The sequence below is a fragment of the Marmota marmota genome, unplaced genomic scaffold, assembly GCF_001458135.2.
Source record: "Marmota marmota marmota unplaced genomic scaffold, marMar, whole genome shotgun sequence".
In the NCBI taxonomy this organism is placed as follows: Eukaryota; Metazoa; Chordata; class Mammalia; order Rodentia; family Sciuridae; genus Marmota; species Marmota marmota.
Genome location: NW_026000101.1, coordinates 13,759,640 through 13,786,984, shown reverse-complemented (window position 1 = coordinate 13,786,984; position 27,345 = coordinate 13,759,640). Strand labels below are relative to the sequence as shown.

Below are 27,345 nucleotides of genomic sequence, written 5' to 3'. Positions count from 1 at the left end.
ACTAGAGATGACACATTGAGAGCCCCAGAACTGTGGTGGCACCATGGTCGATGCCAGCCGTTAATATGCTCAGATTATCTCTTCCCACTGAACAGTGAGGTCCCCGAGGGTAGGGATTTGATCCTCATTTGCCCTCTGCAGCGTCAGAGTTTGAAATACAAATTCTTACAGGGTCACTAACAACATTGGCAAGGGCTTCCTGACTGATTGAACTAGGTTAAGACCCCTGGCAGCCCATCTTCATGAAGTTAGTGGTACAAGACTCCTTTCTTTCCTACCACAGAGACACAGGAAATCATCTCACTGGGAAATCCAGGGGCTGCCTGCCCTCTGAGGAACTGGCCCAAGGTCCCCACCCAGCGCTTGTAGTGTCTGAGCAACCGCTGGACACCCAGAGGCTGAGTCAGGTCCCCTCTGCCCCACCTTCCTGTGTCTGCCCTTAGTATAAGCTGGTCTCCTGCTCTCCTTCTCCTCTTTGGCTTTGCTCTCTGGGCTGTAAGTGAAACCCAAGTCCATGGGGCAGGAATGAATGGAGACCCAAGCTCTCATGTCAGTGCTCTGGCCCCATGTGCATGCTTCCTGGAGGCCCTGATGGGCTCACTTGGCCACCTTCTCAGGGCCTCTTACAGGGCATCCTGCTCCTTGTTAGACAAGAAGAATCAATGCTGAGGACCAGGAATGACGCAGTAATAGCCCACAGCTGCCTCTGCTGGGCAGCTGCAGGGTGCCGGGCACTGGCCTCCCGATCCAGACACAGGGCTCTCCAGTAACTATGGCTACAACTCCATCCACACAAGAGCAAAGAGGCTGGAGCCATTGCTCATGGCCAGAATCTGGGCCTGTGCCGTCTCATGCGAAGGCCTGTGCTCAGAACCCAGTCTGAATGAAGTGCACGGGGGAGGCTGGAGCACAGCAATCCTCAATCGAAGGCCACGCAAGGTTCAGTCCCCTCCACCACCTGTCCCAGAACAGAGCTGAGGTTTACTGGGAAGTTACCTAGTTTAAAAAAAAAAAATCCAGATTTTTAAAAGACCTGAACAACTTCCTCATGACCTTTCCCTCTGAACTTCAGGGAGTTGTCCACAGCCTGGGCAACCCTTACAAACCTCCAAGAGTCTTGCCTTTGCTTATGGAAGGAAGGAGAGTCCTCCAGGGACAGCAGCCAGGGCCAACCTGACTGCATCCAGCCTCCCAGGGCCTGTGGGCCACATCGAGCAACTCATCATTCCTTAGAAAGAAAGGCTAGGCCAAGGCGGTGGCCCGTGTGTCCAGGAATAAGGGGAGATGTGGGGAAGGCCGAGCCTCTCCCTCTGGGACTTCAGTGCGCTAGTCCAGGGAGCAGGCAGCTGCTGCGGTTCAGCTCAGTGCTCTCTCGGCTCTCAGAAGCACGAAGCAGCCTCATGATAGGAACACCAAGATGGCGGGGAGAAGAGAGGCTGAGGCAGAAGGAAGACCGAGTTCCCACATCACCGCCACGGCCCCGCAGCGGCATCAGAGGGGATTTCACAAGCTCTAATTATGTCTTGGAGCATTGATTTGTTTAAACACAACGCCTGTCCCTGCCATGAAACACAGGTCCTGTAAAGTTGGTCTCTGTCCTTCTCGCTGTTCTTTCCCAGCACAGACACCACTGCACATATCTCACAGGCCCTCAGGAAAGACTTGGTGAATACACAAATGAATTGGGAACAGAGGAAAGAGCAAGCCTCTCCCACTGTCAGCTACTTCACTGAACGTAACCTCTGACCTACAGCAATGAAACCTCTATCAGTTCCCCTGAGATCTGCTCACAGGGGTCACTGCTCTGAGGCAGGAAAGGAGCAAAACTAGGTAAATAGAGCATTTTTCTGGATTGTTTTCTCCAAAAACAGAGCAGAAAGGAAAAAAAGAAAGAGAGGATATCCAGCAGTTAGTAAAATACATTCCCCACAACTCCCCAGTCTGTAGCTACGGAGCTACAGCCAGTAAGTGGAGCAGCAAGGGACCGAGGCCAAGCTCCAACAAACGCTTAGGCCTTCCTCCCAGAGGAAGACGAGTCTGGGCTCTCAGTGAGGCAGCTCCTGAGGCCCCCAGGTCTCCCACTTAGGATTTAGGGTAACAGCAGTGCTCCCTGAGTTGCTTTTACCATGCTAACGAGAGGCTCCTGCCCAGCGCGGCAGCCCCCCTGTATCCCTGCCATGACCCACCCACTTCTCCATGAAGTAGCCCGAGCACTTCATTTCCTCTGGGCTGAACTTCTGAACAATCTGAATGTGTCTGGCTGTGTGGGGTCTGTCTTCCACAATGGCCTCATGGCTCTTCCTTCTGTAACTCCCATCATGAACTTCTCACTATGTTAAGTCTGAATCTTCCTCCTTGTCACTGTACAAGTGGCCCTGGCTCAGCCCTGGGCCACACCCTGCCAGCTTTCTCCATCTTCCGAGAGTCCTTCAGATATCTGCATCCAGCAGTCACTGCCAGCTCAGGTCCAAGGTCCCCCAGTTCTGTCAGTGACCCCTCCCAAGACCCTGCATCCAGAACACCCCCTCCAAACATGGCCCTTCCTCAGGTGTTGGGTCAGAACACCCCAGGAATGGTCCAAGAGACAATTATTAAAGTAGTTCTCCAGAGATCCCTGCTCTTGGTGGCCATTTGTCACAGAGTTTGAGTGACAGCACGTCCCTGAGTAATCAACAATGGGCTGCATTTTCAACCTCCTGCAGCTGGTCCTCTAAAGACCACAGACTGGCCAGCTGCGCATCACCTTGAGCTGTCCATCTCCACAGGGCTCCCAGCCAGGGGGCCTCTGGGGCCCGAGGCCTGCAGGGAGGCAGTGCTCACCTTCTGGGACTTTAACTCCTTGGTTAGCACCTCCACCTGCTGTTCCAACGCTACCACCTTCTCCTGGGCAGTTCGGTTCCGTAGCCCTTCAGAAAAGAAGGGGAAGGTGTTGCTCTGGCACTTGGTTTTCTGCGTGAGACAGGTGGTCAGGGAAAACTTGGGTGCAGGTTTTGGAGAATCCGCTGGCTCTTTCCCTGTCCAAGAGGAGAAATGCTGAGGTTAGGCTCCGTCCAGACTGTTCTCGAAGGAGTAGACTGTTTCCCAAGGACTCGGCCTCAGCAGCACCTGAGGGCACTCTGTTGGCTGAGCCATTCTGCCCATTCTGTGTCCTGTCAGAGGTGACCCCGACCCTCATGAGTCTGTCATCCCACCCGGCTGGGGTCTGCCGGGGGCAAAGTCCTCAGGCACAAGCCTTACAACATTTTGCTTCTCACTACAGAATCCCACCTCTACCCTCTGGGTGACTTTCAAAGCAGATCTATCTGTTGATAGCAGCTTGGGATGAAGAGCTACTCTACATTCTTGTTCCAGAAAGCAGTTCAAGCTCTCCTTTGATTTTTATTGCAAGCTAAGTCAGGAGACAGGTTTCCCACAGTTGATGGCCCCAAAGCTGCCTGGTCCTTTTTAAAAAATTTTTTTTCAGTTGTAGATGGACACAATACTTTTATTTATGTTTATGTGGTGCTGAGAATCAAACCCAGTGCTTTACATGTACTAGGCAAGCACTCCACCACCAAGCCCAGCCCCAGCCCCACATAATTCTTTTATTTCTTCTAGAGCCGGCACCAGCAGCCTACAGTCCACAGGCCAAATCTAACCCACAGCCCACTTTGGTAAATAAAATTGTATTAGAACACAGCCAAGCCCATTTGGTCACATTTGTCCATGGTTGCTTTCACTTCACAAAGGGAAAGCTGAGCACTTGCAAGCCTCAACTATTTACTTATAGAAAAGTCTCCTTACAGAAAATATTTGCCAACCATTGTTTTTAAGTCACTAACCTGTATTCATTTTTTTTGTTTTTTGGTGGTTTTGGGGATTGAACCCAGGCCTTATGCATGTTATCAAGTGTTCTACCAGTGAGCTACACCCCCAGCCATTTTTTATTTTTATTAAATCGACAAGGTTGACCTCAAAATTGAGATCCTCCTGCCTCTGCTGCCTGAGTTGCTGAGATTAAAGGCATGTGCCACTACACCAGGCTCTAAAAACTATATTCTTGAATCAAATTGAACATCAAAGAATCATTCTCATTGTCTGTCCCATCCCATACACTCCCATGCTTTGGGACACTGCCATTGGCCTACACCCAGGACATTCAGTGACCCAATTACATGGTCAAGGGACATGAAGAAGCATGTTCACACAGGACAAACGTCATTACTTGTTATGAAGTCCTAGCACAGAAATTCCCTCAGCCCTCTGTGCTAGGTAAAGCTGTTTTGATTCTTCTAAGAAAACGTGTCTTTACATTTCCTCTAAAAACTGTAACAAGACAGGGATGCCCTCTTTCACTACTTCTATTTAACATAGTTCTTGAAACACTGGCCAGAGCAATTAGACAGATGAAAGAAATTAAATGGATACAGACAGTTAAAGAAGAACTCAAATTAGTGCTATTTGCCGACGATATGATTCTATACCTAGAAGATCCAAATTCCACCAGAATACTTCTAGAACTAGTAAATGAATTTAGCAAAGTAGAAGGATATAAAATCAATACCCATAAATCAAAGGCATTTCTGTATATCAGCAACAAATCCTCTGAAAGGGAAATGAGGAAAACTACCCTATTTATAATACCCTCAAAAAAAAGATACTTGGGAATCAACTTAATGAAAGAGGTGAAAGATCTCTATAATGAAAACTACAGAACACTAAAGAAAGAAAGAAGACCTTAGAAGATGGAAAGATCTACCTTGTTCTTGGATAGGCAGAATTAATATTGTCAAAATGACCATACTAGCGCTGGGGTTGTGGCTCAGCGATAGAGCACTTGCCTATCACATGTGAGGCCCTGGGTTCAATTCTCATCACCACATATAAATAAATAAAATAAATGTCCATTGACAACTAAAAAAAAATTTTTTAAATGACCATACTACCAAAAGCACTATACATATTTAATGCAATCCCAATCAAAATCCCAATGACATTCCTCATAGAAATAGAAAAAGCAGTCATGAAATTCATCTGGAAAAATAAAAGACCCAGAATAGCTAAAGCAGTCCTTAGCAAGAAGAGTGAAGCAGGTGGCATCACCATACCAGGCCTTAAACTATACTTCAGAGCAATAGTAACAAAAACAGCACAGTATTGGCACAAAAATAGACTTGTAGAATAATGGTACAGAATAGAGAACACAGAGACTAACCCACATAATTACAGTTTTCTTATATTAGACAAAGGCGCCAAAAACATACATTGGAGAAAAGATAGCCTCTTCAACAAATGGTGCTGGGAAAACTGGAAATCCATATGCAACAAAATGAAATTAAGCCCCTGTCTCTCACCATGCACAAAACTCAACTCAAAGCAGATCAAGGACCTAGGAATTAAACCAGAAACACTGCGCCTATTAAAAGAAAAAGTAGGCCCCAATCTCCATTATGTCGGATTAGGCCCTGACTTCCTTAATAAGACTCCTATAGCACAAGAATCAAGAAATGGGATGGATTCAAACTAAAAAGCTTCTCCTCAGCAAAAGAAACAATCAGTGAGATGAATAGAGAGCCTGCAGCATGGGAACAAATTTTTACTACTTGCACAAAAGATAGAGCACTAATCTCTAGGATATATAAAGAACTAAAAAATCTTAACACCAAAATAAATAAATAAATAAATAACCCAATCAATAAATGGGCCAAGGAGCTGAACAGACACTTCTCAGAAGATAATATATAAGCAATTAACAAATATATGAAAAAATGTTCAACATCTCTAGCAACTAGAGAAATGCAAATCAAAACTACTCTAAGATTTCATCTCACTCCAGTCAGAATGGCAGCTATTAAGAATACAAACAACAATAAGTGTTGGCGAGGATGTGGGGGAAAAGGCACACTAACATATTGTTGGTGGGACTGCAAATTGGTGCAGCCAATATGGAAAGCAGTACAGAGATTGTTTGGAAAACTAGAAATGGAACCACCATTTGAGCCAGCTATCCCTCTCCTCAGTGTATACCCAAAGGACTTAAAAACAGCATACTACAGGGACACAGCCACATTAATGTTTATAGCAGCACAATTCACAATAGCTAAACTGAGGAACCAACCTAGATGCCCTTCAGTAGATGAATGAACAAAGAAAATATAATACACACACACACACACACACACATACATATATACACACACACAATGGAATATTACTCAGCAATAAAAGAGAATAAAACCATGGTATTTGCAGGTAAATAGATGGAGTTAGAGAATATGATGCTAAGTGAAGTTAGCCAATTCCCCAAAACCAAACGCTGAATGTTTTCTCTGATATAAGGAGAATGATTCATAGTGGGGATTGGAGGGGGAGCAAGGGAGGATTAGATGAACTCTAGATAGAGCAAAGGGGTGGGAGGGGAAAGGAGGGGAAAACAGTAGGAAAGGCGGTGGAATGAGATGGTCATCGTTACCCTAAGTACATGTATGAAGACACAAATGGTGTGAATATACTTTGTGTACAACCAGAAATATGAGAAATTGTGTTTTATATGTGTAATATGAACTGTAATCCATTCTGCTGTCATACATAACAAGTAAAATAAAAAATAAATGTAAAAATCTAAAAAATATTTAGAGAATAGCTGAGTTGAATTATAGTGCATCCCCTCACCCCTTCCTGCCAGTGCTATTTGGTCGTTGACACAATCAACCACATCAACTGTGGGCTGTTGTTTTTGGAGACTGACAAGAAACTTTTCATTTCATTGAGGTTTCAACCACAGCTATGAGTCTAGCACTCAGTTGCACTGAATTTTTCTCCCATGGAGTTAATAGAAAACATTTGAATTAATTTCACAACCTGCCAATGTTAATGTCTCAATATGAATAAAACACTTGGGTAAGTTCAATTTCTTTTCCAAGTTACACATTTATATATTTTAGCTATCATTTTAAGTTTTGTTGTCCAATTAAGTAAAACCGAATAAATAAAGGATTTTCCTCAAAAATCAATAAAAAGCCTCTTTAGCTTAAAAAAAAAAAGAAAAGAAAAGAAAATGTGTCTTTAGTCTAATGGACACTGGAAACACACTAGCCACCTGCATGTCCCTGTTGTTGGCTGCTGGGAAGTTCAGCACCACATCTGTTCCCTACCTTTAGGTGCTTTCTTAGGATCTTAACAGGATCTTATGTAAATTTCCTAGCCTAAATGACTTGTTTTTTTCCCTGATATGCATTTTAGTAAACTATCACCAATCATTTTTTGGACTTAGGTGCTAAAGATGTTAAAAATAAGGACGTGGTGTGGGACCCAGGATAGGCGACAGGCAGGGGTTGGAGGAAGGACTAAATGTCCTCCTGGAGGCCAGGCTGGGTGCAGCCAAATAAGGAATTACTCTTTGTAGGTAACAGAACCCACATACCTCTCAGCCTCATTGGGTACAAGAGAGAGTGATCTTGTTCCAGATCTAAGAGAAATTCAGCTGTGCAGGTACAAAGTGGAGCGCAGAGCTCAGAGGACTCAGAGCCTCCTTCCCGGTCCTGTCCAGGAGCATGAGAGCTCCCTGCAGCCCAATGGCCCTCTGACTACACCATTGTCCACCAACCCTGAGGGTAAGCTGGGGAGGGACCACTGTTCCCATTTGGTAGTCAGAGATAACAAGCCTCGGGCAGTGGTTTGGTTCCTAGGATGTTGTGGGAGTGCCCCTAGAGTGACTGGGAGGGTGGGGCAGGGTGAGAGGAGCAGAGGGGCCCAGATTCCTATCCCTGTTTCAACTGTTCTTTGTATATTAGATTTTATTTGGGGGTCAAAGTGTCATGGCAGTGAAGATGTACAAATACTCCTCAATTTATGTGTTGATTATGTCCTGATAAACTCATTCTAAGTTGAAAACAGCATATATAGAAAATGCATGTAGTTCACCTGACCTATGGAACATCCCAGTTTAGGGACACAGTGCACTGTGTCCCCTCATGATCACATGGCTTTCCAGAAGCTGGGGCTCATTGCTACTGCTCTGTGTTGAGTGACAGTATCATACTGCATATTGCTAGCCAGGGAAGACATCAAAGTAGTTCAGCAATTTAAGCTCTTGTCTAAAATGCACAAAGCCCTGAGTTCAATCCACAGTTCCTCAAAAGAAAAAAAAAAAAAGCAAGATACAGTTTCTACTGAATTCACATTACTCTTGGTCTCTTGTAAAGACGAGAATTTTAAGTTGAACCATCATAGGTCAGGGACCACTTCTAGTTTTAAAAACCACTAATTTAGATGAGGCAGCAGGCAGCCAGGGGGCCAGAAGGCTTGGCCTCAATCCTGGTCTGTCACTCACTGTGTGGTCATGAGCAAGTCACTCCACTTTTATGTGCCTCAGTTTCCTCACTTATCACAGGAGGATAGCAACAGTATCTACAGTGCCGGTTGCTGTAAGGATTTACAGGTCCATGTAGTTTAAATGCTTAACACATGCACATGAATGAAACCTGAAAGATTCTGCTAAATGAAAGGAGCCAGTCACAAAGGAAGGGCCACAAGTTATAGATTCCATTCACAGGAAACCTCAGAGCAGGCACATGCATGGAGACAGATGGCAGATTACAGCTGGAGGGAGGTGGGTACTGGGCTTGATGGTTCAGGGGTGCAATGTTTCTTTCTGGGAAATAAAAATGCCCCAAATTGATTAGAATGATGGTTGGATAATGAACTACATCCTTTAGATGGGCAGATTGTATGCCATGTGCATTATGCTTTAATAAAGTTGTTACCAAAAAGAGTGCTTAGTGCAGCCCAGCACAAGGTGCCTGCCACAGAGTGTTAGTTTGTTATTAGTCTTGTTGGTTTGAGACAGCACTGACTTCTTTGTGGACTGGTCACTGTGATCTCCAGGAGCCTTATGGGGTACTGGGTGCTGCAAAGGGTCACCTTCACAGCCCAAGGATCATCTCTGCCTTAAGAAGACCCCACACTGTTGCTGTCTTAGCTAGTTTTCTCCCAGTTGATTCTAGTGTAATATACATTCTAAGGGTACCAATGCCAATTCAAGAAGCCAACCCTCTCTGATGGTATGGGGCATTCACATTTTGTGACAGAAACAATGAAATGCTGTGTCAACCTAAAGGTGCCTTGTTCCACTTCTTCAGGCAGATCTGGTTTTAATTGTCCCAGGAATTACCCTATGCATAAATTGAGGAGTATCTGTACATCCTCACTTACCACTAAGTGGTACAGTGGGACTGGAGATGCAGCTCAGTGGTAGTACATTGGTACTTGCCTACCATATGCAAGGCCCTGGGTTCAATCCCACCGGCGGCGGGGTGGGGGGAGTACAGTCAGTGAGTGTTAAATCTTGTGTGTGTATATTTTATATATAAATATATATTTTATTTTATTTATTTATTTTGGTACTGGGGATTGAATCCAGGGCACTTAACCACTGAGCCACATCTCCAGCCCTTATTTATTTATTTATTTTTTGATGGTAGTTGGACACAATACCTTTATTTTATTTATTTTATGTGGTGCTAAGGATCAAATTCAGTGCATTATACATGGTAGATGAGCACTCTACCACTGAGCCACAACCCCAGCCCCTCTTTTTTTATATTTTATTTAGTTGCTTAGGGCCTCACTAAATTGCTGAGGCTGGCTTTGAACTCGCGATCCTCCTTGCCTCAGCCTCTGCAACTGCTGGCATCATAAGTGTGCGCCACTGCACCCGACAAAATCCTGCTCTGTATCTTTTATCACCAAAAAAAGGAAGAAAAAAAGAGAAAAAAAAATCACTGTTCTTCAACCTCTGGAAATCCAGGAGAAGGAGTGACCTAGAGAATTTGGTCTTTGACACACACTGATGGACTGAATGTTCATACCCCTAGGTTGAAGCCCTAATCCCCAAAGCGACAGTGTCAGGAGGCAGGGCCTTTGTGAAGTGATCATTGGAACCCCATGATAGGATTGGTGCCCTTAGGAGAAGAGCAAGGGACCACAGCTCTCTCTTTCAGCCTGGAAGAGGGTCCTCACCAGACAGTGCATCTGCAGCATCTTGATCTTGGACTTCCCAGCCTCCATTCAGCTGTGAGAAATAAGTGGCACTAAGCCACACAGTTATGGCTAAGTCAGACACATGCCTGGCAAGGAAGAGGGAGGGCACTCATCTCATTCAGACGCTCACCTGGGGTGCCAGGATCCATGCCTGAGGCCTGCTCCCCACTCTGAGGCTCCACACTCTGTGGAAAGTCTTCTGTTAAAGATCCGTGGCCTGTTCCTGACACCTGCTTGTTGCCACGGATATTGTGCATGGTGTTTCTGAAAGGAGAAGTGAGGAGCGTGAGGCTGACACCCTTCCTGTGCCTGATGGAACTCAGGCCTCACCCCCAGTCACTCATGCCACTCCCAGTCCCCTCCCTCTCATTCACCCTTTCCACACCCAGCATGGCTTAGATAAGCCTCACTCCCTTTCCCCCAACCCTGCGGCTGGACTGTGCACTTCATGCTTGCCTGTTGTTTATGGGTGGATACAGAATGCCTACAACAGTGCCTGAAATATAGAAGTGCTTCATACCTATGTGTTGAACAAATATTGAATGGACTTTCTGAACTAACTTTCTAGAAACCTCCATCTGACCTCAGAACTACCTGACTCAAAAACCACTGATGGCTCCCAGTTCTGCTGGGATACATTGTAAGCACCTCCTGGCATTCTCATCCCTCACCCCTTTGCTCCTTCCCCTCTCGGATCTGTCCTCTCTGTACCCTCTACTGACTCAGTCTCCAAGGAATTTACTATGTTTCATGATTTGGCCAAGTACTGGTCTAGGCTGAGGCTCCATGGTATCAATTTCTTTAAGAACTTGGCACTAAGTACCTGGCACTGGGGTGGGCATGCCCAGGCTCAGTGGTTTCCAGGAAGGTGCGAGGCAGCACTGAAGGCCGCTTGAGAGCACAGTCCACAGACATTCACAATGAGCCACGTGAAAAGACAGCTCTCCTGAGTTTATTTTCTCTTGCAAAGAGATAAAAGCAGATATAGTCTAAAACTGACAGCAAGGGAGAGAAGGTGATTAAAGGAGTTGACTATGTCAGTTTTTTCAAACTGTAGGTTATGCCCTGTTGGTAGATTATCAAATCAGTTCGGTGTCATGACTAGCACTTTTAAAATGAAATAAAAAATATCAGAGTGCACACCACTTAGTGTTATATTTTGTGAATTACATGTATGTGTACCGAGCTATAACAAAAAATGCATTTCTGTTGGGCATGGGTGTGTCATTGTGTATACCTGTAATCCCAGTGATTCAGGAGGCTGAGACAGGAGGATCATAAGTTCAAGCCCAGCCTCAGCAACTCAGCAAGGCCCTTAGCAACTTAGTGAGACTCTCTCTCAAAATAAAAAATAAAAAGGGCTAGGGATGTGGCTGAGTGGCAAAGCACCCTTTGGGTTCAAATCTCAATATTAAAAAAATGCATTTCTTACTGTGGTCAACAGTTTGAAAAACACCACACTAAGGAGATCTAGTGGATGGCAGTAAAGAAGAGGATGTGAAAGTCTCCACAGCCATGTGAAGGACCTGACTTTGTTCTATTGTCCCTGTGTGTGATACACACTTCTATTAATATGACAGACACATCACTTTGAAGTGCTTTCATTCCACAAATATCTAGATGTTGAATAAATACAAAACCAAGTTTTAAAACACTTAGCTCAAATCCTAGAAAAAGAAGGGGAATCCCCCAAGGACTTGAAACTTCAGTGGGAATGAAAAGGAAGAGGAACGTAGATTAGATTGCTGTTCTGCAAATATTAACTCCCTTGATACACCATGATGGGAGAATAGCACTTCCTCCTACTCTAGATGTTTGGTGGAATTCACCAGTGAAGACACCTGGTCCTGAGGTTTTGTTGTGGGGAGGGATGGTGACTGGGGATAGAACCCACAGAGCCTAGAACCTCACACATGCCAGGTGAATGCTCTAACACTCAGCTACAACCCCAGCCCTTTTTATTTTTAGTTCTGAGATAGTTTCTAAGTAAGTTGCCCAGGCTGGCTCCAAACTTATGATCCTCCTGCCTCCACCTCCTAAGGAGCTGGGAGTACAGGCGTGTGTCATCATACCCGGCCTGACTTATTTTATATTATAAATTCAATCTCTTTACTATTTACAAGGTCTATGCAGACTTTCTATTTCTCTTTGAGTCAGTTCTGGTAATTTGTTTCTAATAATCCATTGTATCCAAGTTATCAAATTTGTTGGCATATATAATTGTTCATAGAATTCCTTATATTCCTTTTTGTTTCTGTAAGATCAGTAGTAATGCCTCTTCTTTTGTTCCTGACTTTAGTAATTTGAACTTTGTCCTTTTTCTTGGTCCATCTATCTAAAGGTTTGTTGATTTTGTTAATCTTTTCAAAGAAAAACCATTTGGTTTGAAATTTAAGTTTTAAAACCCAGATTTTGGGTATAGTCAGATCCAGAATAAGAACAAGAACGAAACTACACTTTCATGGATTGATGGAAGGTAAAATTCATCAGTTAATTATGAGCAGAAAAGAAATTAAAATTCAGCACTCTTAGTACTTGACTTTGGAATTTGCTCTCACACTCCTTTTGCCCTGTATTACTAAGGGGCCCTGACTCCTTGGCCCAGCTACTTCCCCTTCCTAGTTCTTACTCTCCCCATGTAAAAATTAAGGAGTGGTGGGCACACTGAAAAGAACAGCGATGCTGGGTGTGGTGACACACGCCTGCAATCCCAGCTACACACACCTGCAATCCCAGCTACTCAGGAGGCCAAGGCAGAGGATCACAAGTTTGAGGGCAGCCTCAGCAACTTAGTGAGACCTAGTTTCAAGAAGGAAAACAAAAAAGCGAGAAGAAGAGAATAATGACGACCATGATGGGAGCTGCTACTTATATCACTTTGAGCTCTGTCACACAGATTTCACAAACCATAAGCCACATAAATTGGAAAGGGAGCCAGGGGCACATCCCTGGAGCCAGAGGCACTTAAGGGTGGGGTAATTATCATTGTTGCCAACATTTCCTCTTGCCCCAGAATGGCAGCCTCCCTAATAAGTCCCAGGACATGTGACTAGTCATCCCTGGGGTGTGGAAGAAACCCCAACTTTAGGGCAGCAAAGGGCCTTCTGAGCCCTATTCGCACATATCTCCCCTGGGATGGGAGCGCTCTACCTTCAGACAGTGCTGCTGGCCGCTGCTCTTCTAAGCCAGTGTTCTTGGAAGAGATCTCTGTTTTATACAGGTACCAACTTCACTTGGAGCAATTTGTAGAGCATTTTCTGTGCAGGTCTGCTCCATTCTGAAAGGCCTGGCCAGCACCGCACTGATGGTTATAGAGGCTTATACTCAAGGGATAACGTTGGGCCAGTCAGTTTCCTCCCTGAGCCTCAGTTTGCTTGCTCATCGCCATGGGGGCAATGAACATATCCACACCAAACACTGGCTGGGCCCCTCCATGGGCCAAGTTCTAAGCCAAAACACTATAAGGCATTTCACTCATTTCATCCGTGAAACAGTTCAGTGAAATAAGCACTATGGTCAGACCCACCGGACGAGCAGAACTGAGATCCCAAGGGGACCGGCAACCAAAACCACAGAGCTGGTAAGTGGCAGCTGAGCGTCAGACCTGGATGTCTAACTCTTTGGCTCGAGAGCTTAACCACGCAATGACACCACTTCACAGATCTGTCCAGACAGCCGGATGAGAGCATAAAGCATCCCCACACAGTGGTCAGGAAGCTCCCTAAGCCCTTCCCCTGGTATGACCTGCGCTCACCGCAGCACCCATGACAAGCTCCCAAACCTGCCAGGGCAAAGGCAGCTCTGCTCTTACATCAGAACTTATCTCTGGTCTTATCCAAGGGCTGCTGGGGCTCTCAGCAGTCAGGCACTCCTCTTGCTTCATGCCTGTGGCTATCACAAGTTACAGGAGGGAAGTGACTGACCGATGCTCTGAAATTTCCTTCCCTTCTCAGTCTCTGTGTTTTCTCTGTGCCATTTCTGTTGCTGTGGCTTCCACCAGCATGAACCCAGCCTAATCTTGGTGAGCTGCCCTGGGTGCACACTGCCTGGGTGGCAGGCCTCCCCTTTTCCCAGCATGCTCCTAGTGCACCCAGTTCCTCTCAGCTTCTCAAGAGGGACAGTCCCCTGCAGCATATCCCCCTGGCCCACGTACCTGGGGGGCTCAACCAGACTACACATGACCCCAAGACACTAGCTCCAGCTCCCATCTCTCCTCAGGCTCCAGGGCTTCCTGTCTAAATGTCTTTGGGGTAGCTCTGCCTCCAGCCAGCAACCCCAAAGGACACTCACTCATCATCTTTCCTCTGACACCTGCTTCTCTCCTAGGAAGGGTATCATCACCACTCTAGTCCCCCCAAATCACTGAAGCCAACTGAGGAATATACTTTGCCTGAGTCACACACAGTTGGGGCCCCTAATCCAAGTCCAGTGAGCAATCTATTCTGTCTTCTAAGAGGTCCCAGTGTGTCCAAAGTCCACAGAGAACACAGACGCCCAAACAGGATCAGCATTGGGCATAGTTTGCATTCCTGAAAGTTTCTGTTCCTTTAACTAGAGCAACTATGGCAGCTTCGGAAAGGATTTATTACAGGATTGTGATTGCCAAGTCTGGTTCTAGAGCAGTTTGCATGCATTCAGCCACTCAGTCCGACATGAACCTTAAGAGGCAATCACCGCTGTGCTTCAGGAACTAACAAGGTTACTAAAGCACAGAGAAAGCAAACAACTTGTCAAGGGCAGAACAGCTCATGACTGACAGAGCCAGGATCCAAACACAGGCACTTTGGCCCCAAGGCTCAGTCCATACTGCTATCTTTTGTGTGTATGTGGCGGGGAGGGGCGGTATACCAGGGAACTCAGGGGCACTCAACCACTGAGCTACATCCCCAGCCCTATTTTAGATTTTATTTAGAGACAGGGTCTCACTGAGTTGCTTTTGCTGAGGCTGGCTTTGAACTCATGATCCTCCTGCCTCAGCCTCCTGAGCCTCTGGGATTACAGGTATGTGCTACTGCACCCAGTTCATACTGCTATCTTTTTATGCAGTTTAAAATAAAGCCTGATACTGGGAAAGGGTATATGTAATACAGAATTAAGTGAAAAACACAGTTCACAGTGCTTAACATACAATAAGTTGCACATGATAAGAGAATAATTTGACACAGACATTCTGAAACCATCACATTACAACTCCAGGTACCTGGGAGGCTGAGGCAGGAGCATCTCAAGTTTGAGGCCAGCCAAGGCATTTTAGCAAGACCCTGTCTCAAACAAAAAAATAGGAAGGGCAGGGGTTGTAGCTCAGTGGTAGAGAACTGGTCTAGCCCAAGCTAAGCCCTGGGTCCAATCCCCAGTACTATGGGAAAAAAAATTGCTATGAATGTCTGTCCGGGTTATAGAATTATGAGTAAGTCATTCATTATTTCCTTTCAGAAGTTTCTAATTTCCTACAATGAACATGTACTACTTTTTATCCCCCTTTTTATTGGTGCATTATAATTATACATAACAGTGGAATTCATTGTTACATATTTGTACATGAAGGCAATATAACAGTATAATTTGGTCAATGGTACTTCTTTTCGGATCAGTATTCTAAATATATATATAATTAACTGAAACTAAAGCCTGTGACTGTCCATCCCCCCACCTCCCTGCAAAACCCCACCAGGTCAGGCTCCACAGAAAGGGGCTGCTGGGGTCAGGCCGGCCCCAGGGCCCTACTGGCACTTACTGTATTTCAGTTCCCAGGTGCTTGAGGGAGATGTTCTGAAGGGCCAAGGGCATGGCGGGGACAGGTTGCAAGGCAGCTGCCGCACCCACGAGCCCAGTGGGCGTTTTCACAGGGCAGAACTCCTCCAGCTCTGCTTCCTCTTGCCCTGGGGAGCCAAGGACAGAAAAATCAATCCCCAGGACTCTGCACTAGGAAACACTTAGTCCAGGGCTATGGCTCATCTCTGAACAACATCAGGGAGGGTGTATGCAGCTGCACGGTCAGCGAGTATCCACTGTAGGTTAAAAGCAGCACTTTGTGCTGCATGTTCTGAAGCCATTTTGCTAGGGAAACCTTCCTGGAAACCCCTTAAAAACATGCAGAACTGCAGACCATTCTACATCTGAGAATCCATACTAAATAATTCTGCATGCCTGTATTCCCAGTGACTCAGGAGGCTGAGGCAGGAGGACCACAAGTTCAAGGCCAGCCTCGGCAACATAGCAAGGCCCTGTCTCAAAATAAAATTTTAAAAACTAGGGCTGTAACTCAGTAGTACAGTGCTTGCTTAGAATGCACAAGATTTGGGTTTGATCCCTAGGACCCAAACAAAGCAAAACAAAACACCAGCCAGGCATGGTGGTACACACCTGTAATCCCAGCGGCTCAGGAGGCTGAGGCAGGAGAATTGCAAGTTCAAAGCCGGCCTCAGCAACTCAGTGAGCTATTGTCTCTAAACAAAATACAAAAAAGGGCTTGGGATGTGGCTCAGTGGTTAAGCACATCTGGGTTCAATCCCTGGTACCAGACACAAAACAAAACAAAAACACTCGGAACAGGTTAAGCAAATCATTACGCCTTCATAAAATGAAATATTACTCAACTATTTAAAATTATATTAATGAGCAATGTGTAAGAACACAGGGAACATAAATGAGATAACACTAAATGGAGTAAGCCAGATTTTTTTAAAAAATGGAATTATAGTATGCTCTAAGGGTATAGAAAAAGTCTCAGAAATATACTTTTAACAGAAGTTAGGGCTGCATGATGGAATTAGGAGTGAGCTACTCTTATTAATTTCTCTCCAAATTTTCTACAGTAAACATGGCTTACTTTTATAAACAAAAGAAAGAATATGTATTCATCAAAGATAAATGTTAATAAAGAGATTTTCAAACACAGGTCCAGGGTCACAATCCTAAGTACCAAAACCAAAGAAGGACATTTTACAGTACTGGGGATTGAACTCAGGGGTGCTCTACCACTAGCTACCTCCCAGCCCTCTTTTAAATTTTTTTCATTTTGAAACAAAATCTTGCTACTTTGTTGAGGCTGGCCTCAAACTTGTGATCCTCCTACCTCAACTTCTGGAGTAACTGGGATTAAAATTCAGTGCCACGGCACCTGGGAAAGTAGGACATTTTGTGTTATTATATGATTCAAAATACATTTAAATAAAAAGGGGGCAGGAGGTCCTATTATCACATCAACACAAATTTTCTGTATTCCAAATGTTCTGCTTAAATGAGGATTCTTCTATAGTGAGTGACTTCAAAATGTTTAATGTTAAGAAAAGTTTCCAGGCTAAGGAAACATTATTTGAAGTATAAGAGAGAGGAGGTGGCATGTTTAGAAGTTTATTTGGAGTGTACAATATGCGCACAAGAACCACAACCACTTATGGAATGGAACAATCTTGACAAATTAAGAAACTCACAAGGCAGCTGACATTTTTATTTGGAGCCCTTTGATTGAGATGGTAAAAAATTTAGGGGTGGAGGAAATTTATTTTTGCATTACATCTGTAAAGAGGGTGTGGGTACAAAATGTAAGTATAATTGTGGAAGCCAAGGAGAGTTGTTTGACTAAAGAAAAACTGCAATCACCGAAACAGCATGGATAACACATTTGCTAATTCCCAATAGGCTCCACTGGATCCCACAGGCTGGCCAGTACCAGGAAACACCAAAGCCACTCTTTTGAGGTTCTCCCTTCATTTCACCCTCTCATCACACCTAGACGAGGTGTCTACCCTGAGGTTTCCAAGTGTGGCTGAAAAAGTGAGATGAATCATAACTGTGGGAAGCTCAAAGTCTATGAAGCCAGCAAGGGGAAAATGCACACACTTCTGAATTACCAGGTGGGCTGGAGCTGGGGCAGGGGGCCATTCTGTAAGGTGGAATCCTTCCGACTCGAGCAAGGGAAGACCTTTTGGAGAAGGAAAGCTAGAAATGGGATTTGGGGCTGGGATTGATCTGAATCTGCCTAAGGAATAAGGGAGGATCTTTCTGTGTCACATACAGGCAGCAGGGAGAGGTTCCAGAACCAGAGCTAAGCATGCAAATAGGGACCCAGGGGACAGAAAGTTGGGAAAGTCACATGGGAAGGAATATAGCTAAGAGGCTGGATCACATCTGGTCCCAAATGGGGTGGGGGTGGGTGGGGAGGCGGTACAGTTTAAGCAGGAGCCTGAAGTACTAAATCTGGCTTTGGTTGGAATATCTGACGCCAACCCATTTCTATGGGGTGACACTGTGACCTGGCTGGAAATCACTTTTAAAAAAGCAGAAAGGATACTCTCTACCTTGTCTCCTTCAGAGTTAAAGTACACAAAATTATTTAGAAAAGGCTAAAATCCCACAATGTGTACTCAAATCTTTCAGCATATTCTTTAATCCAGACTTTGAACTGATTCAAAGTATTTTGTTGTTTATCAATACTTTAACCACTTTCTTCTCCCTCATTCACAACAATCAAAACATTAGTTTTCCTAAGATTTTAATGTCTTACCAAGTACTTCCTTAACTGCTGATATCTGCTCTCCTATAACTCCAACAATTTACCAATGAGGAAAGAGCAGCTCAGAGAACACGAGCTTCATGGCCAAGGTCAGAGCTAGCAGGTGACAGTTGAGGACTCAAGTGCAGTCTTCCTCTTGCTTTTCCCATTAAGCCACATGACTCATCAGGGAAAGGAGACTGTTACAGATGGGAGGGGTTGCCAAGGAGGGCACAAGCTCATGCAGGGGGTGTAAGAGATAGGTCATACATGGTGGCCATGCCACAGCTGAGGTTAATGCTTCCCATAGGAGACAGAATACATGACCCAAGGCCTTGCCCTCTCTAGCCTCATTTCTCCAGGGAGAAATGCCCTCAACGAGGTGACCACATAATGCATACTTGGTAGCATTTGTTTATAATTTTCCTTTTGCCTGAGCCCTAGGAGCTGCCCATCACCAGTGGGAAGAAGACACTGTCTAGACAAGAAAGGGCCCAGGAGGTCACTGCTTCCCTGGAGAGCCCTTGGCAGATGGCTGAGTGCCTTCTCAGCTTTGGGAGGGGTGTATGAGTCCACAGAGTATGGTTCAAATTTCAGGGCGGACATTTCCTAACTAGTGAGCTTCAGCTGCTTCTTCTGTACTGTGTGAATAATGCCCATGAGATTTTTGTAAGGACTAGTAATAAGATACAAGCTCTAACATCATAATTTTATGATGATAGACATGTATAAATGTCATCTACATATTGAAGCTTACCTTGACAATGTACTGTTATTATAAATCTATTGGTTTCCCTTTAATCTTTCTTGACTCTATGGAGACCACTGTTTAGGAGAAGTACAAAATAAAGTTGTAAATACTAAAATGCTGTAGAGATCATGACTTGCAGATTGCTCAAGGCAGGGACTAAAGAATTTTTACAAGACGGAGCTTCTGTGAGTCAAAGTCAGATGTGTGGGTCAGAAGGTTTTTGCCGCCTGGGAGTGGCCCCTGTTTCCTCAGGAAGGGGAAGGGCCTCCTGCTCGGACAGCTGCTAATCCATCCAGGCCTTGCCAGCTTGCTCAAGACTCCACAAACAACACTCAGGGGTCCTGGGAAGGTTTCCTCTCAGGCCCTGGGTCCAGGAGGTTGTGGGCTTGCTATGGGACAAGGAAAGGCTTCAGGAGGGGAGCCCGAGTCTCTGTGTCCTTAGTCCCACACTAGCATCCACCTTGGGATACCAGTGAGTGCCCTGGTCATCATGGCAACACACCCCCTGCCCGATGGCCTCAGCAGGGGTGGCCCTCAGCAGGCCTGGCCAAGTGTGCTGAAGCAAAGATACAGAACTAAAGAACTTAGACCAGGTTTGTCATAGCAGAAGAGGACTGCGGGATCTCAGGGCTACACTTTGGACAACCTAGTTCTTCAAATTTCAGTTCAAGACATACAGGAAGGAGGATTTCTCCTTACTTGTAGTCTGTACCATGTGAATCATGCCCATGAGATTTTTGTAAGGACTAGTAAGATACAAGCTGACTTCAGCAGTTATGTCAACTCAGGCTGCCATTTTATGCAGAGCCAGGGTTCTCTGGTTTCCTGACAGAGGGGGACCTGGGGCCTAAGCAAAAGTACAAATGCAAAGAAACTCTGTAAAGGGCTGCCTGAAAGAATTATTGATGATTATTAGTAATAACCAAAGAAGCAGTTATTATACTAGTAATAGCATGTATGTGTGTGCACTATTATGTGCACATGCTAGTATAATAGCAATAGTTTATGTGTGTGTTCTCATGACCATAATAGAATGTTTATGTATGTGCATATATATGCACACAAATTGTAATCATATTAGGACAGTTCCCTTGTATTGAGCACTTTCTAGATGTCTGACTTCATGCCATGAGCTTCACATTCCTTCCTCTGTGTAATCATAAAGTTCAATGTGTTCACCCATATTCACTCCATAAATATCTTCATGCCAGGCAGAGCACCAAGGACTGGGACACAGGTGACAAAGAAAAGATCCCTGCACTTACAGGCTAGTGGGCAGAGACTAACAAGGCCACTGGTAATCAGAACACAATGTGACATGCCTCCTTAGCAATGTTTGAAAAAAGTATCGGGGTCCATACAGAGTCCAGGAGGGAAAGTCCCAGAGTGTGTCCAAGAGGAGGCTGACAAGATGAGGAGGTGACACTAGAACTCCATCTTAGAGAATAAGCAGAAATCTGCCAGGTGAAGAGGGACAGCAGAGCCTCATCTGGTCCTGCTGATGTGTAGACACAAGGTGGGCACTAGGGGGAAGGCTGGGAGGCTGGCAGAGTGGGATCAGGAGAGACGAGCCCTGGGCACCATGCAAGGAGCTTAGTGGCCTGGCATGGTGGGTGGCCAGGGAGGAGGGTAGCAGGCTTAGGTTCCCATTTTAGAAAGCTCACTTGGGCCACAGTGAGGGGCCAGGTTCAGGCACAGGGATAGAAGTGGAGACACTGGAGTGGAGGCTGCTGTGATTTTCTGGCTGAGAGATGAGATCTAAACCAGGCGGTGGCAGTGAGGAAGGCCTGAGGCTGACATGTGGGTCGGAGGGCAAGAGCGGGCAGCATGGTGCCTGGCTGCACTGGCTGCCTGAGAATGAGGAAGCGTGGAGGGTGACTTGCAAGTGCTGGGGCAACTGGGTATGGGGGGGCCATGTACCAAGGGAAGGGAAGCTGGGTCAAGGGTCAAGGACAGATGTACTCAGTTTTGCAAAGCATCCAGGTGATGCATGGCCAGAAGTCCTGCCTTTGCTTATTTGGCCTCCCCATCAACTGGGATGCAGCCCTTTAGATCCCTGTGGCTCCTTCAGGGCCAGCTGAGGGGTGTCAGGTGTGATCTCCTAGGCTCCTCCATGTGGGGATATTCTAGGATCTGGGGTCAAGACACTTCTCTGTGGGTCACCAGGGAGCAAAGGATTCTGTCTTCTGGAAACACCAGGGATAAGACTGCTCATCTAAAACGCCCAGTACAGAAGCGCTTGGTGAGGAGCCGGGCTAACGCTGCATTCTCTCACTCACCCTCCTCACAGCCACTCTGGGCAAGTTCCACTTCTTGAGATGTCCCAAAATTCTCATCCTAACAGTAGCTAACATCTATTGGGCACTGACATGGTGCAGGTATTGCTCTAACCATTTCAAGTGTATGGATTCATTTACTCTCCATAATAGCCTCAGGAAGCAGGGATAATTTATTAACCTCATTTTATAGAGAAAGAAACGGAAGCTAAGGCAGGCTAAGCAACTTGCTTGAAATCACATAGGATTAGGATGTGCACCCACAGGGATGGCCTCAGAGCCCGAATCCCTGCCCTAATGAATCCCAAGTCACATCCTGGTGCTCTGCTTTCTTTGCAGAGGGCTCCTCCCACTCACTCCCATTGGCAGGGTAAAGGCTTGGCCACCAGCCCTGGGTGTGCAGCAGGAGGCCAGCCTATTCAGTACCTAGCTCGAGGTGCAGGGTGGGCCCATTCCCAGCCAGGGTGGCATCAGGGGCGGCAGGAAGTGCAGGAGGGCTGTTGTGGAACTCCCAGCGCTTCATCTGCAGCTGCTGCAGCCAGTACAACATCACTTGCTTGGTGGCGGCCTGAGAAGCACAAGGATTAGTTGGCAAGGCCCTGTGCCTGCAGAATAGCATTAAGTGTGGGACATAGGGAAGGTCACTGGAGGCTAGGACACTGTCTCTTCCCAGGGGGTAGAAATTGGTTCTGTGGAATATCCCATGCTTCTTGGCCACAGCTCAAGCTCTGGTCTTCCACTCGGGTTTCTCAACCTCTGTAGGCCGGTTTCCTCATCTGTGCTATGGTGATAATGACATCCATGAAATCAAAGAGTAGTTATGAGTATGAAATGAGATAAGGGAAATTAAGTGCCCTGCAGGTGTTCAAGATATGCTTATTAGATGGAGGAACACAGGTGCTGTGACAGCGGAAAGAACTCTGGCATCCTTTGGGTGGGTGCTGGACCATCACTCTCTCCTTGTGTGGTATCTCTAAGTCTTAACTGCATTTTTGTGGAATGGGGGTGATCCCTCCTGCCATGGAGTTGCATGGAAATCATGGATATGAATGGGGACCGAAGAGCCACATGTACACTGTGACAACATGACGACCCTTCATGTGCCCCAACATTCCAGATAGATTATGGGTGGACACTGGTCATTAACCAGCATTAGACCACCCAAATAGCCACTTTCACATCCATTCATTGGCTGGATCCTCAGAAAGAGGCAAGGCAGGAGTGACCAGCCCTTTCTATAGATGGAGGCACTTGGCTCTGAAGCAGCCCAGGAGTGTGGTGGTAGAACCCCGAGACTCCAGTTCCAAACCGGAACTTTGTTGTAATTTATGGCCAGGATATTTGTTACTTATATAATGAAGACCTGAGATCTGCTACAGTGGGCACAGAGGACGCACAGTGTTCTGGGAGTGGATGGTGAGCCTCAAAGACCTGCCTGCAATCAAAGCCACATGAGAATAGCAGCAATGTGGCTATGTGGCAATCAGGGAAGCTTCCCATCTTGAGAAAACTGCAGATGGAGCATGACCTCAGCCAGGGGCTCAGAAAAACGGCCCTCAGTCTGTTGTGCAGTATTGTTAAGAACAAACGGTGCTCATTAGTCCTCTGTTTCCGTATACTGTCCCCAACAGAGCTCTCAGGGCTTCATCATGACCTGAAGGCTGATAAACTCCAGCCAAATCCAAACACCCTGTTTTATCACACAATTCATTTGACATATATATAAGTATATATGTCAATATATATTGAGTACCTAGTGCCAGGAGTGATGGCGCATACCTGTAATCCAGTGGCTCAAGAGACTGAGGCAGGAGGATAACGAGTTCAAAGTCAGCCTCAGCAACTTAATAAGGCCCTAAGCACATGAGTGAGACTCTGTCTCTAAATAAAATATTAAAAAGGGCTGGGGATGTTCCTCAGTGGTTAAGCACCCCTGGGTTCAATCCCAGGTACAAATACGTATATTTATCACCTGTGATATGCATCAAGGACTGTGCTAGGCACTGGAAGATACCATGGTGAACCAACACACATGGTCCCTGTTTAGACAACATCATATGGAGGTCCTGCAGCCTCCTCATCCTGAGTCCCCTCCTGTCAGTGACTGATCCAGCCAGACAACTAGCTGGTTACTCGAGCCATCCCTGATGTCTCCCCTGCGTTCTACTTTCCTATACATCTCTGGCCACTGTCATCTCCCTCCCTCCCCTGGAGCACAGATGTGGCTCATGCATCATTCCCCCCTGGTCACCTGCTGATAGGCTTCATGATTTGTTCCATAATGGATTTCTTTTGATTTGTTTTCTACCCAGTGGTCATGCTTTCTAAGCTTAAGCCTCTTAGACAACTTTCATAGCCTTCAGGGCAAAGTCCAAGCTCCTGAGCCTAACTCACAAATGCCCTTCCCTCTGCTCTCCATCTTTTGGGCCCCTGTACGGATCTCAAGCTCCTGTGATTTGCTGGGACACTTGTGGCTGCATCATGTTTTCTGATCTTTGCTCCCAGGGTTCTTTTGGCCTAGAGAACTATTCTTGCTTTTGTCTGCTTGTTGAAAACAGTTCTTCTTTCAAACCTCAGGTGATGCCTTTCTAGACAGCTCCTTAACCCACCTATCAGAACACTTTTCTTACATAGACTTACCAGGGTATTTCCACAGCACATTTACTATGTCTGCCAGTTTCCCTGCCAGTCCCTCCCACCATACTTCAAGTTGTCTGGGCACTGTCAGGGGCAGGGAAGCAGGTGGCAGGTCTGACTTGGCTCCATATTCCAGAAACTGGCACAGAGCAGGGCACATGTGAGGATCAATGGAATAGGAAAAGCCATGAGTTAGGAGGCCCTATACACAGCACTCAACATGTGGAAGGAGACACATGACTGGGAAGCACATGATCTCTAAAATGCCTTTCCTAGCCTGAAATTCCTAGTTTCCATTATTTTAACTGAGTCCTCAAGCCTGGTCATCAGCCAAACACCACCAGAAAAAAAAAAAAAAAACCAAAAAAAAAACTAAACCTATGGGCATCCACTGATGCCTGGTTAGCTGGAGGCTGTGGGGAGGGTGGGGAGGCAAAGTGGGGGAGGGAGGCTCTCTCCTTGCACACTCTTCTCTGATGCCCGCAGATATCTTAACCCAGATCTGTCTTTCCAATTAAGTGATGAGGTACTTCCTCTTAACATGAGCATTCTGATCTGGGTTCCAACATCCGGTGTATGCATGTGTGTTCACTCAACAAACACTAAGTACCCACTAGTCTAGACATGCCTACACGACAATCTAGGTGTATCAGTGAAACCTACCTGTTTATCCTCCCAATCCCTGCCAATGTCAGCATTTACTCCCCTTGGCCCAAATATTAAGAAGTGAATCAGACTCCTAGTCTTGAGAATTGCAACGAACAATATCTTGACTATACTTCAGTTCCAAGTAAGAAAATCTAGGTAACTTTGTAGTGAGGAAAACCCAAAAGTAAAAGTTTTTCTTTTTGGCAATGCTGGGAATTGAATCCAGGAGTGCTCTACCACTGAGCTACATCCTCAGCCCTTTTTATTTTATTTCAAGAAAGGGTCTCCTTAATTTGCAGAGGCTGGCCTTGAACTTGAGATCCTCCTGCCTCTGCTTCCCAAATCGCTGGGATTAAAGGAGTGTGCCACCATAAGCGTTCCAAAAGTAAAATTTTAATACAGCACCGAGACGTAGAAAGACTACAGGATTCCAAGGGTGGACTACACCATTCGAAATGCCTGACCTCGGGCCATTCACTCCTTCTTTCTTTGACTCAGTGTCTTGATCCAGAAAAACGGGTCCCTCTTTCTGGCCTGCAGGAATGAGGAAACGAGTGTGAAGCGCCTGGGAACTCGCCCCAGGAGACCGTTCCATTTACCTTCAGCGTGATGACCCGGTTGGGAGTCCTGATTTCGAAAGTCCCCTCCTCAGCGTCTGCCTTGCAGTCAAACACCGCACTGGAGAGGTCGATGCTGTCCAAGGGATTAGCATCCTGCGCGGTCCGCGAGTAATAGAGGTGGCATTTCCTCTCGTCGTAGAAGAACCAGCGGGATTTCCAGCTCCGGATGGGCCCTTTGCCGCCAAACTTACTTAAATATCCACAGAGTTTCTTGGGAGCCTCCTCCAGCGGCCGGCCGCAGCCCTCGGACTCCTCTGGAGGCACCGCCTCAGTGAGTCTGGCGGAGCCGGGAGGGTCTTCGGACTCGGCAGCGGAGGAGCAAGACTCAGGGGTGTCTTCCCGGGAGCCTGCCATCGCCGCTGGCGGGCCACCTCAGAGGGACAGGAGGTCCGCAGGACCCTAGGGGCCAAAGGCGAGGCTCAGCCAGCACTAGAGAGACAGACACCTGAGAGGGGGCGGAGCCAACGGCGGACCCGCCCCCAGAAGGAGACCAGGACACGGCTCTGCAGCTTGAGCGCCCCAAACACAGCAAACCCAGGTGGGGGCGGTGGCCCCGCCCTCGCCTCAAATCAGGACCCGCCCTGCCTGCTGCCGGCTCCTCCCAGGCCCGCCCACTTCCGACTTTTCCTCCGCTCCTGTCAGCCATCTTTACTGAGGGCAGCTGAGGTGCGTGAGGCGGGTGTCAAATCATTAGCGTGGAGGCGCTGGGGTAGGTTAACCGTGAGAAGAAATATGGAAGGAGACGTCTGTCCCTGGCTACACTGCCCGCGTACGGCGCCCTCTGCTGCCTAATAGGCTGTCCGTCTTTTCCCTTGGTGGGCCGGCGCATCGCGCAGCCATTGGCTGAGAAGGTCGCCGGGCTTGGATCCCCACTTACCGCGCTATTCAAGGTACTCGCGCCCACCTCTTCGCTTGTCGTGTCTTTAGCACGCCAGTGACAGCGCCCGGCCCGCGTCCTCCGCCTCGGTCCCGGCTCTCATTCGCCTCGTTCCAGGCCCCTTCGCTGCGCTGCGGCGATCTAGAGTCACGCCTGGGGCGTGGAAGGGTTCCGAACATTTTCTAAATAAATGGAAGTACCTAGGGTCTGGCTAACTCGCCCAGTTTCCTGCCTCACTTTATGTCTTTCCCTTAAATTTTCTCCCTGTAGCTCCCAAAGCACCTTTCTCTATTAAGGCTATGCAGCTCATTCCCGTCCGCCTCTCTTTTAGGGGCTTCGTCAGATCCTGCTCTGCCCTCCGCGGCGAAACCCTACTGAGCGGTCACAGACCCTAATGAAAAGCCAAGAGGGGTGAAGGCGAGGGCTGGGAGTGCATGCTGTTCAGATTCTGCTCGACCTTGTTTTTTTTTTTTTTTCCTATAGAGGTAACTGTAGCTCTTACTCTTCCCCATCCAATTTATGTGAAGCTAATGAGCTTTAAGTTCACATGCAGAGGCCACTGGAATTTGTAGTCCCCTAGGTGAGAAGGTTGCATACAGTAAGCATTTCTCCTAAATGCCAGAAGAGATCTCTTAATTCATTATGGTTTATTTTCTTGTTCTAAATAAACATTCATCATCCTTCCCAATTTTGTGTTCATACACAAAATCTGGATCCACACCTACCTTTAGATTTTTTTTTTTTTTTTTTTTTGGTAAATAAATTAAATATGAGGGATGCCTTTGGGGGGCGGGGCAGGGAACATATACTGGGGATTGATCCCAGGGGCACTTTACCACTGAGCTATAGCCCCAGACCTTTTAATCTATTTAAATTTATTTATTTATTTATTATTTTATTTTATTTTTGAGAAAGAGCCTCAGCCTCCCAGATCGCTGGAATTACAGGCGTGTGCATGGCCTAGCCTTTCTAATATTTAAAAAAAAAAAAAAATGGATGGAGAGATCAGAATGCTATACTAA

General features: G+C 46.4%; 1 protein-coding gene across 5 annotated transcripts in view; it reads right to left on the bottom strand.

The window, feature by feature from the left end:
• The window catches only part of Tbc1d2 (TBC1 domain family member 2), a 47,267-nt gene extending 21,263 nt beyond the window's left edge, over positions 1-26,004 (bottom strand). Inside the window, exons 1-5 of one of the 5 annotated variants that reach the window (XM_048783311.1) lie at positions 25,426-26,004; positions 21,968-22,109; positions 15,755-15,899; positions 10,151-10,284; positions 2,821-3,014 (exon numbers count right to left, since the gene is read on the bottom strand). In XM_048783311.1, coding sequence (XP_048639268.1) covers positions 2,821-3,014; positions 10,151-10,284; positions 15,755-15,899; positions 21,968-22,109; positions 25,426-25,800 — 990 coding nt within the window. In that variant the 5' untranslated portion in view covers positions 25,801-26,004. The remainder of the gene's footprint in view (positions 1-2,820; positions 3,015-10,150; positions 10,285-15,754; positions 15,900-21,967; positions 22,110-25,425) is intronic. The other 4 variants (XM_048783310.1, XM_015492275.2, XM_048783312.1 and 1 more) reach the window with 4 other exon arrangements.
• Between the last annotated feature and the right edge of the window lie 1,341 nt (positions 26,005-27,345).